At 44.2% G+C, this 12,388-nt stretch overlaps 1 protein-coding gene across 14 annotated transcripts in view; it reads right to left on the reverse strand.

The window, feature by feature from the left end:
• Positions 1–12,388, reverse strand: part of LOC116940200 (protocadherin-15) — a 112,212-nt gene that overhangs the window by 45,364 nt on the left and 54,460 nt on the right. For all 14 annotated transcript variants that reach the window (XM_076065606.1, XM_076065605.1, XM_076065599.1 and 11 more), the window contains 6 exons: positions 8,828–8,988; positions 7,486–7,641; positions 4,974–5,090; positions 3,600–3,710; positions 2,974–3,144; positions 805–913 (listed from right to left, as the gene is read on the reverse strand). In XM_076065606.1, the coding sequence (XP_075921721.1) occupies positions 805–913; positions 2,974–3,144; positions 3,600–3,710; positions 4,974–5,090; positions 7,486–7,641; positions 8,828–8,988 (825 nt within the window). The remainder of the gene's footprint in view (positions 1–804; positions 914–2,973; positions 3,145–3,599; positions 3,711–4,973; positions 5,091–7,485; positions 7,642–8,827; positions 8,989–12,388) is intronic.

A 12,388-nucleotide genomic window follows, 5' to 3' on the forward strand; every position in this document is an offset into this window, starting at 1 on the left:
TCGCGCTAAGTAAATGCGCACATTCGGAGAACCCGTCCAAACGCCACCATGGCAAACGGCCGACTTTACTGCCACATCGCCAGACTTTACACACAGCAGGCCATGCACCACGGGGACCACTGACACACATTCCAAGTGACGGTGTGAGGCCATTGCATAGATAGCAGGCACAAGCAGAAGAAAAGAGAAATGTCTTCAAGCTGGACATGGTGAGAGTGGTGGTGGTGGTGGTGGTGAATCCGTGAGCTTACATTTTATTTACGAAACATTTAATTGACACTCTCATTGACAGGCAAGGTCTGCCCACGTGACAGCAGTGCTTGTTTATGATGTCCCCTTTAATAAACATTATGACACGAGTGACAGAAGGACATCGATGACTGAAAGGCGAGCCATAAAATCCAAACTCGTCATTGTGTTTGCACCCCCGTCGGATGAGCATCTGCGGCTGAACTCACACTGAACAAATCACGACCAAATCTTGCAGACTTCAGCCGCACTGGCTTCAAGTTCATACTGTTTGTCACTCTTCGTGGGGAGCAGTGGTGGAGCAGACGATGGTACTGCGCTACAAACCAGGTGACCTGAGTTCAATTCCTGGTCACAGTACAAATCAGTGGCAAATTATATGTGAACGGGTGCAGAGCCTCTCCAAGGTTGACTCAGCCTTAAAATAGCACCCGATGCGGAGTGTACACATCAGCGTGTTAGAGAAACAAAGGCGGCCCGGTGGCCGCACCATCCCCTCGTGTGTCGCGCCTACACAGTCTGTTCTTTCGAGCCCAAACCTCTGCGTGCACTCACCGATTAGTATGGAGTAGATGATGCCGGGCCGGGCAGTGGGAGGCTGGATGTTTCTGTCTTGATCGATGGCTTCGATTGGTGGTGTGACATTAATTGGATTGACCAGAGTCTGGGAAAAAACACAAAAGAATTACAAATGTTAGGGTTAGCAAATTCAGTGATCTCCCGCTGACTCAAATGAGCAGTGGAACAGCGCTCATCTCCAGTTTACAGCCACAGTGAGCCAGTGGTGCAAAATTACACATTTGTATGGTGGGGGTGAATATCTCCATAGGATAACCAACACTCATTTCACCACCAAAGTAGAACTCGTTTTAGTCACCAATGTCAATGCCCAACCAGTATTTTGAAATTGCAACCCTCCGATCGCGAGCCGCTCGCTCTACCACCATCTGGCCAGATAAATTAGAACAAATGCTACGTGAATGCATGAAAGATGATGATTTCAATCACAGGTGTTTTAATATTGCAACAGTTGGCATTGTTTGTAAGTTGCAGTTATGCTGAATGACTTTAAAACATTTTGTCAACAATTTAAGAAAATGTTTATGGAATTTCAAAGGAGAGTGAGTGAGTTTATTGAAGAACTTAAAGTGCTCAGAAAACCACTTACACACACACACGTACGCACACCACTAACACACACAACAACATCTGTCCTTCTCCACTAAGTGGCAGTCATGTTATCGCGCGGTGCTTGTGCCAGGCCAGGTGCACCTTAACACCACGTGAAGTATCGAAGGCTTACTGGCAGGAGGACATAGGACAGACCAAGGTGTTATTATGGATTGACTGAAATTACTGGCAGATGCACCACTTGTGCTCCCCACGGTACCAATTTGCTACATATTAGCCACCCGGCGCTCTGCTTGTTGTTGTCAGAGGGCGACTACCTCCAACTGCCAAATAGCATCCGTCATGAACCTCCTCCGCAGAGGCCGATCTTGAGACTCCTCATACCCATCATCGGCAAATCTAATCAGCTCTATATCTTTCCCTACCGCATCAGTCCACCTATTCTCTAACCCACGCCGTGCCTATTTAGCCCCCTGTATCTGGCCAAACGGAAAAGGTATGGGCATGTGGTGGTTGGGCATGTGGGCTACATGACCTAGCCAATGCAGCCTCGCCTGCGAGAGTAGCTCACGTATGGGGGGGGGGGGCTGTCAAAATCTTTAAAGGTCCTGTGAGCTCTTCACACGACATAGTCTGGTTAAACACAGGAGACATCATAGGCAGGCCAGCCTGAATGTTTCCAACCATTGCAGATGTTCTTTTAAAGGGCTTCACGTTTCGCAAGCATAGAGAAGGGAGGGCATAGATTTAGCTGATGAAAATGTAATGCCGCTCAACTGAATCGGTTTGAGATCTCCACTGCCAAACCAGAGCTGGTCATAACCACACTGCCCAGGTATGGAAACCTCTCCACACTCTGCACAGTTGCCCTATCACTCATGGGGAGTGGGCAAATCAGAGTATTTGATGATATAAAATACCCAGACCGGTGCGTTCTTTTTGTGAGGCTGATAGTAAAGCCCCATTTCTTAGTAGCATACTCCAGGTTTAGCACAAGTCTCTAATTCATTCTCAGAGTGAGCAGCAATTTCCAGATCATGAGCATACATAGCATGGTTGACCAATAACGAGTTATCCCTTGACCACACCCAGATACCGATCAGGCTCCCATTGTATCTATACTCGATGGAAATTGCTAAGTTACAGTAATAGAAAGCATCTTGAACTATGTGGTCAAAGAAGATGTTCAATAGTGTAGGGGTCAGAAAACACCGTTGTCACACACCAAGGCAAACAGGGAATGGCTCTGACTCCTGGTCACGCAGCTTTACCCAGACCTGCTCACCATCATGAAGATCCTGAATGATTGTGAGCAGAGGGTCAGAGACCCCAAAAGCACGAAAAACGACGCAAAGATAACTCACAGCCCTGCCCTAATAATAGTATGAAAGGCCTTGGACCAATTAAATAAAGCAGAGATGCAGGTCCTGTTGAAATGTCCTACAACTCAGTAAGCCTGTGTACCTGTTCCATACTAGATGTAATTCTTTTGATGGAGTGATTTGTGATCACGTGCTGCTGAGGCGGTTTCCATCTCCGCGTCAGCAGAAAGGGACCTCATCGATGTGAATCTTGGCTACCGCCAATACTCACTGGCCTGGCGAGCTCTGGGATGGCAGCAAAGTACTTGACGGGCCGACAGTCGCGAGACACGCTGATGGGAATGCACGGCAGGAACATGGGACCCAGATCGTCTCCATCCAGAACTTCGATGCTCAGCGTGGTTGTGCTGCTCTTCCGCTCGGCCACATTGGGACATCGATCCTGGTGAATGCAATCGGTTATATACGGCAGTTATTTTTCCCACTGCCAAGAAAGACATTACTATAAATTATAGTCACACAGGATTAGCAATGTCGTGTATTTTAAAACAACAAAATAATCGGTGGCGTCGCTGTTGAAAGTACGAGAAACAAAACATGAATTAGCATAAGAATTCATATCCTTTGCACATCTATCCTTCCATGTAAAAAATAAAAATGTATTTTTCACATCCTAAAAGCCACACCGCTATCTGGGAGTGCATCATTTTAGCAGCAGTGCTTCAGCACAAGCAAAGCCTGGACCAGTTTTGACACTCGGTGTCTCATATCTTATGCATGTGTTTCACACAATGCTGCGGACATCAACGTGGGGGTTGTTAATAACATGAACAGACAAGAATACCTGTCAGGTACAACTGTAGGTGAAGTGACCCATGTATCGCATAGTACACTCACACTGGCCTGGACGATGACAGAATACTTCTGGAAGTCCTCATAGTTGAGTCTCTCGCGGAGGATCACAGCACCAGTGAGTGTCAGCGGAATATCAAACGTGTTGTTGGAGCGCTGCAGAGAATCAACACGGCAAAGGCCCCTCCATGTGTTTACCAGTTACTTGACACAGCTTTCAGCTCTTCCTGTGAGACAGTACTCAACATGAAGACCACTGATCGTACTCCACACACTCAGACACTCACCACTCACGACATTCACCTACTACCCACCAAATAACTTACAACTTATTCACCAAATGCTCGCCACACACCAGACAATCACAATTCATCTAAAACTTCTTCTCACCAGATACCAAATAATCACCAGGCACTCACCATAATCACTGTGCACTCACCACAATCAACATCGACTTACAACTCCAATTCTACTTTCTGATGGTGAGAGGCTCGCTCTACCGTGGAGCGGCCTGGCTGGCATCTCCACAGCAGAGTACAGGATTCCCTCGTTTTTCGTAAGTGATACGTTCCGGAGATGCTCATGAATAGCAAATTTCACGGATGGTGATATTGGCCTACGAAAATCTATCCTTTTCATGAATTACCTTGAATGAATACATAAATAATCTATTAAACACATGACAATTTTCCTTTACGTGTTTTATAATAATCATAAAGTAAATAAAAATGTGTGTAGTGACTGACTCAAGAGACACTAAGAGTAGGATGCACTCTGTTTATTAACAGCCTTAACAGTTCACACTTGTAACTACGGCTCCCAGTCAGGACAGCTGGCAGACTGCCTGACTGACGACGCCGAGACGGCGAAGACGGAGACGAAGACTCCAGCAGCACGACGGGATCCCACTCCAAATGACAGCCCCGAGCTCTCGCTCAGGGCCTCCTTTTATGCTCCCAGCGTGGCCTCGCTCCGCTCCGGCCACGCCCCCTTTCTAGAACCTACTCGAAGGTTCCCGGGCTTCCCTCACGTGCCCCTTCTGTAACGTTTCCCCTACATCCCTCTGTCTGGTCTATCACATGACCTGCTGTCAGTCAGGGCTGCTGCAACTGCAGATCCCCTTCCCTGCCAGCAACAAGCGCTATGCTGCTAAGTGACCGATTCTATGTCACTACATTTGTTTGAAAGTATTAAATAATAGTTTATTTCATCGCTCTCTCGCATCACATTCTCTCTCATTACTTTATCTCATCACTTTTTTTCTCCTCTCTTTCTCTCTTCTCGAGGAGGCAGTCGTGCAGGGTTCTGTACGCGATTCGCAGATAGCCAAAATCGCGGATAGCAAGTTTGTGAATGACACGGGAATACCGCGCGCGGCGTAGCACGGCACGAGGGGTGAGTGTGCAAAGCGGCCCTCACCGGATCCCGGGGGTTGTAAAGGATGGAGTACTCGATTTGCCCATTCGCTCCATCATCAATATCCACTGCTCCAAGCGTGGCAAAGCCGGTGAAGATTGTGGTACCTACGGGAGCCAGCTGAGCAACAACACCGTCACCGTTATGAAATTAGACTAAATCGTGTTAGTATCATAATCTTGTTTTTTTTTTCATATAACGTTGCTTGAATGCCTCAGAAAGTCAAAGTGCCTTCATCACATGTCATCTCAAACATTCGGAGGGCACCTCCAGTGGCAGCTGACCCTGTGAGGCACAATCTTGGCAGTAGGGAGCAATTATACCTTTGTGTAATCCCCCTTGAGTAATTTTGCAGGTAATTTTTCAAATATACAACATTTGGACCATGACTCCAGCACACCATAAGCTACTCTTTTCCATTTACGTCATGCAATCTTTCACACCCACTGTGAAGCACAGTGTGCATTTCATGATGAATTCACCCAGAGTATTAACCAGGGTGGCCTGCAAGATTCAAACCACTAACCACTAAGCACGCTACTCCTGGGCCATGTTGCATCACCATATCTACTTCCTGTTACTTTGCAAACTCAAATCGATTTTAGGTGTCAAACATTATTTTTTTAACAGTTGCTCAGCAAAATGTCATACAGCCAGCGGCAAACAGCACTTTTAAAGTTGTGATAGATAAGCGTTAACACATTTGTTGAATTGAGCAAGGTCATGGGTTTGAGGTTTCTTGTAAATAATTCCCACCTTGCAATGTCCTGTAACTGCTGTCACTACTGACAGTCTTGGGCTGTCGTCGTCCTTGTAAAAGAACTGCTAAGCTGCATGGGGTCTCGCGAGCTGACACAGAGTCTGAGTCATAGGAGCTTGGGGAAAAGAGACGATGAGATGGAATTCCAAAGTGGAGCAGTGTGAGGGAAGAAGCAGAAAGAGAAGTGGTTCGACCTGCAGTGTGGGGAGTGGATGAGTGAGTGGGTGAGTGAGTAGATGAGTGAATGGCTGAGTGTGTGAGTGAATGGCTGAGTGGGTAAATGGATGGGTGAGTGGGCGAGTTAGTGGGTGGGTGGGTGAGTGCGTGGGTGGCTGAGAGAGTGGGTGAGTGCGTGGGTGAGTATGTTGTTGCGACCTGCAGTGTGGTGGTTGAACAACAGTGTGGATGAGACGAAACAGCCAGTGTCTGGTAGACCAACTTCTCAGCATGGGAGGAGTAATCAAGGAGCAAAGTCCACGGGAACAGTTACCATGACTGTAGTAGCGATAAAAGAGGCACGATGAGGCGACCGACTGCCAGTGGGCGAGTGACTGGAGCAAATCGAAGAGTGCTGGATCATCAATCACCCTGACTGCTTCCTGCTGCGTTCTATCAGGTGTGACAGGATGAGGGAGACTGTTATTTGTGGGCGCAGCAAGGGTGGGGAGAGGGGGGGGGTGCCAAGTGAAAATGGCTCATGGACAGATTTATTTATTTTGAAACCTAGTATTTTCAATATTCTATATAAATGCACCCCGTATAGCTTGTCATAACCGAATAGATTTTGACCGCAGCTTCACTGTGAGCGCAGACTGCCCCGCATGCCCCGGTGTGTGGCCTCGCGTACCCCGGCACACGGCACTCACTTCCTCGCTTTCAAAGCTTCCTACCGTTTCCCCAGCGGTAAAATGCAATGCCAGACACACTTGCTACTTTGCAGCTCAAAAAAATAAATCGCATTTCCATTGTGTATCGTATATGCAGCAATGGATTCACATGTTAATAAATACCAATGAAGCTTGTGAAACCTTCTGGTTGTTATTGAATTGCATTGCCGATGGTGCATGTTTATTACGCTGTAAAGAACGTATTCTGAATAATTCAGTGATTCATACTTTTGTGATTCGTGGAATCGTGCCCATTCTACAATCACGAAAAATCTCGTCACCATTTACACATACAAAATAATGTTTTTATACAATTGCTGGTAATTACGAATATGTGAATTACACAATGCACAAGCCATATACTCAGATATACAGTTTTGCAACAACAAAAACATTCCCTGAAATATTTAATCTACCTTAGTTTTAAATGTATTTATTAAAAACAGTAAACTTTTTTTGTGACGCAGATATCTGTCAAAACTAATGCACAACATGACATACATGTCTTACTAGCACCAAGTTGATGAGAGGCAGAACACGTGATATCTCTCTCTGAGTTGTGACCTTAGTGACCTCAGTCAAGCTTTGCAGCTGGAGTGGGAGCGTAGGTAGTAGCAGTGGTCTTTATTGTGGGGAGGGGGGGGGGAACGGCTGAGAACCCCTGTTGTCCTTCCCCCGCACCTGCCATTAGCACGGTTGGTTACGTACGGTGCGAAAGAAGTTTAACACACATACATACTGTCGTACAAATGGGTGGCTGGCATGGACCCATGCTGCTTTGAACACGAGTCCCCCCGGGGTAACGGCCAGATGCCAGGTGTTGCTACCACTTTCCGTGCCAGAACACGTGCGTGCGTTCTTAACGGACCTCGTTGACGCTCATGTTGTAAGACCGCTGCTGGAAGATGGGCGGATTGTCGTTGATGTCGCGCACCAGGATTTTAACCTCGTGGTTGATCGTGCTCCCCACGTTCAGGTTCTGGCACTGGACGATCACCGTCAGGGATTGGATGCTAATTGGCGGCTGCGAACAAAGGACACGCGGAGGTTGCGGCGTTGATGAGATTGCCACATCAATATACACGGTTGAATTTCAAAATTAACTGGTAAATAATTCATGCTTCCCTTGAATGTTCATATCGACAACAAAGTAAAATTTCATTATAACCCATATACGAGGTAGTTTGTTCAATCCCACTGTAAAAATGTCTTTTAATTATCATTCACCATAAACATGCAACTAAAATGCTAGAATGGTAATAAATGAGAGTTCGGTGTATTTTTTTTACGTGAAATCTCTCTTGTATTTCACCTGAACAGCTCTTATCTGAAATCCTAGTATCTGTGCTTCTGTTATCTGTGGCCCTGAGTCGACCGAGGAAGACTCCTGTTATCTACAGTTCGAACCTTCCCTTCTTCGGCGCAGCATTTTACACAAGCAGAGTCACGCAGCATTGGTCATGGCGGACACAGTGCAGGTGTCCCACTGGAATGTAAATATCTATATCCAAGCACGGACACTCCATCCGGTGCAAAAACTGATATCATCGCTCCATTTCCTTGGGGGGCATTCCTCTCGTACGCGTTCCATTCCCCAGCTGCCACTCCGTTATTATTTTTGTTTATCGGCCATCGTCGCCCCTTCTAGCCGTGACGCATACTGCCCAATCCCACTCACTTTTATAAATAACTGTGGCGATGTCATTAACCTGCGTGTGTTCCCTAACCATCTGTTCCTCTTTCATTATCTTCAATGCCATTCCCAGCATGCATGTCGCCGTGCTTCATCGGGCACTTTGAAGTCTTTGGGCACTTTTAAGTTTTTGGTCGATATTTTTAGTTGAACACCATGCTTTTTGAACCGTAACAAAGCAGGCAGTGCGCACTATCTAAGATTTAATTCAAAGTATATAAACAGAAGCGTCGAGGCATCCGGCCGGGTGGCTCGGCAGCAGAGCGAGCGTCTTCATGGTCGGAAGGTTGCGAGTTTAGGGGTTCATTCAGCCTATTGTGCCTCTGTGGTCGATAAAAGGAGTAACCGTTTGTGGAAAAATCAACAGCGGTTATCCTATGGAGACACTTGCCCCATCGTTTGCTTATCTGAGCAAGAAATCACTTGGAATCTTTTTTTTTTTTTTACGGAGGCATATGTGTTTCTCTAAATAACCATTTCATTTGAGGGATTGGCTATTCTGCGAGACGTTACTCACATCGCGATCGAAAATACGGCCAGCGGTGTTGAGGTAGAGTCGTTGTAAGGCCGGATCCAAGCGAACCCACTGGTTTTCGTTCAACAGCAGCGCGAGGCTGATGGTAGGACTAGGCCCAGACGCTATGCCCTTGATGTGCATGCTGTCCACCAGGACAGTACCTGCAAATATAATACAATTAACCTTAGACACACTTCTAATTATGAAAATATTTCACCTGGAAAATCCCTCTAAATGGAACATCTCATTTGGAAGGGAGTCCAGTCTGACACATACATATAGCAGCCACGTAACGACACGAGCACACACGTTTTAAATCTATAATTGGATTTGAAGGCTTTGATTAATCGCATTTGGGCTCCGCAAGCCACTGATCAATGTCTGAACCTTGCATAGTCCACACCTGTCACGATGGGACCTTGATTCATGTTGCGTGAATTTCTCATGGTGGCAAGTTGGTAACTCACTCGCTTGGAATGCGGGAGGACGAGGGTTCGATCCCGACCCTGACGCCTGTATATTTGTAAGTTTGCGCGTTCTCCCTGTGGTCGCGTGGATTTTTCTCCGGGTTAAACAGTTTTTCCCTCCACTTTTAGAAACATGCGTTTAGAGTACTTGGCTGCTATGAATGTTCCCGTCGATGAGCCAATAATGGGCCACAATATCTTGCTAATAATCATCAAGGAGCATAAACCAGCATGCAAACTCTGGGCATCCTTGCAGCGGCTTTTTGCGAACCATCGAAAAAGACGGCCATTGCTTTATGCGCATTAAGATGCTGGAACCCTCTTCCTCTAATATTAGGAAGCCACTGGAGCTATGCGCTTTTCAATCTCGATGAACAAACAACTAATTTCTTTAAAACTGATTTTTGTGTTCAGTTTGTTGTCCTTTTCCCTGCACCTCCGATTTAAACGGTTGACTACATACGGTGCGAAAGAAGTTCAACAAACATACACTTAGTTGAGCTATCAATTGTGGCCAGGTCGCTGCTGGGCCTTACTCGTAAAATATAAAAAAAAATTGCTTAGTTTTAGTTTAGTTTATTGAATTCAGTATTTTGGATGATTTTCATAAAAATTTTTATAAAACCCTGGCCGTGGTTCCGTCAGTGTCTGTGTGTGCCTCGTTCACAGTGAAGCGCAAGCTAAATTAATACACAAATTATACATAAATTATACATAAATTATACATAAAATATACATTAAGTAATACATAAATTATACATTGATTAATACATACATTATGCATACATTATACATAAATTATACATAACTTATACATCAATTATGCATAAATTATATATTAATTAATACATATATTATGCATAAATTATACATGAATTATACATAAACCACACATAAATCAATACACAAATTAATACACAAATTAATACGTAAATTAATACACAAAGTAATACATTAATTAATACATAAATTATACATCAATGGACACATAAGTTATACATAAATTATACATAAATTAATACATAAATTAATACATAGATGAAAACATAAATAATGCATGAAATATACATAAAATATACATAAATTATACGTAAATTAATACATGAATTGGACGTAAATTAATACCTAAAATAATACATAAAATATGCATAAATGTTGCATAAATTATACATAAACTCAAACATAAATCAATACATAAATGCATAAATTAATACACAAATTTAACGTTACTTAAACATAAATTACTACATAAATTACAAAGTCATACACAAATTAATACATAAATTACAAACCCATATTATTTTGCACACGTTAAATACTAATAAACCGTTAAACCACTGATTGACATCTTATGGCAGAGGCTCAATCCACAACATTTAATAATTTATTAACATCAGGTAAATATTTGATGTTGTTTAACATGTTAATTTATACAATCAATTGCACATTTATAATAAATATGTACAGTCGCAATATAAAACACAAGATAATCCGTTAGCATCATCATGTTTAAAAATTCAGCTAACAAAATAAACAATCAGATGATCCGCCTTCCACGTACAAAATGTAACTATTTTTACACATCCCATCATCCGCACGGCCTTCTGGGAATACACAGCCTCAGCAGCGTTGCTTCAACACAAGTACACTTTGGACCGGTTGCAACATTCAGTGTCTCATCAGCAGAGCCAGGCTTACTTGAACCGATGCTGTTGAATTGGTAGATGTTTATAGGCAAGGACCCTCTCTGTCATATGAGTAATAATTCAACGCAAAACTGTATCATACGTTATACAAAACAATCATTAGCGTCTTAGGACATATGAGCCATGCCCAAACGTCACGATCTCTCTCGAGTGTGAAAAGGAAATGATTAAATAAAACATGATTCCACACATCCGTGCCTTTACTGGGCCAAGCAGAAGGGAGCGCTGTGTGGTGTGGTGTTACAGCCCCGAGACCGCTGCGCCTGGTGACACAGACGGAGCGCTGTGTGGTGTGATGTTACAGCACTGTTAGCGACGAACGGTGGTGACCGTGTTGTTCGTTTCATGTTCATTATTGATACATCTGGGCATGGATCACATGTCGATAGGTCTAAGAAACTTAAAGTGTTTTAGTTATTCACCATCGCTGCACGCATGTGGCATGGTATGAGGGATCAAATGTAGCTTGAAAGTCCTCATTTAGAAGTGTGAAATATCGGGACTGTGTAATCGTTATGTGAATAAAGCGGCAAATTCATGTTAGGTTGAAAATACATGATGGTAACGTAGCATGAGTCTGGACAGAAATCAAATGAAACTGTAAACAATTTTAAAGTGTAATTGTGTGTTATGAACTTATATACGTTCGTGTCAAACGAGGACCCATATCTAAGAGAGAGGGTCCTTGGTTAAAAACATGTGGGAGTTCAACAGCAGTAATAGTTCAAGGAAGGCTGACTCAAATTGCACAGGGTGAGGCTGTGATACTAAGATCAAGGGCCCACAGTGTCTGGCATTGAGCTCAACTTGCAGAGGTTGCAATACCAAATTAATAACTAACGGGACCGGCTCAGCAACTGTGACTATTCTCTGAATGTTCCAGTCTTAAGAGAAACATAGAAAGGACAGAACCTTTCTCCCAAGTGAGCCAAACATAGAGGCAAAGACTCCGCCACTTTCGCATCCAGCCAGGGTAGCACAGACGTAACTTTCAATTTGTGTGAAGTGAGGAAGACATTTTTTGTTCTATTCAATTGATGAGCACAGGGCCCAAAGGCTCAACATGTCAAGTGGCCAGCAACAAACATAACTCTCAACGTTGAAATAGATGAAGAGTTAAACAAGTTTCTTGAACTGAGAAATTTGATGATAATAACAACTTGAGAAAAGAGGCGATGGGAGGCAATTCCAAAGTGGAGCAGTGTGAGGGAAGAATCAGAAAGAGTGGTGTCGTGACCTGCAGTGTTGTGAGTGGGTGAGTGTGTTGTTGTGACCTGCAGTGTGGTGAGTGGGTGAGTGAGTGTGTTGTTGTGACCTGCAGCGTGGTGAGTGGGTGAGTGAGTGTGTTGTTGTGACCTGCAGTGTTGTGAGTGGGTGAGTGAGTGTGT

The sequence above is a fragment of the Petromyzon marinus genome, chromosome 8, assembly GCF_048934315.1.
Source record: "Petromyzon marinus isolate PM22_M1 ecotype Great Lakes invasive population chromosome 8, UKy_Petmar_22M1.pri1.0, whole genome shotgun sequence".
Taxonomy (NCBI): domain Eukaryota; kingdom Metazoa; phylum Chordata; class Hyperoartia; order Petromyzontiformes; family Petromyzontidae; genus Petromyzon; species Petromyzon marinus.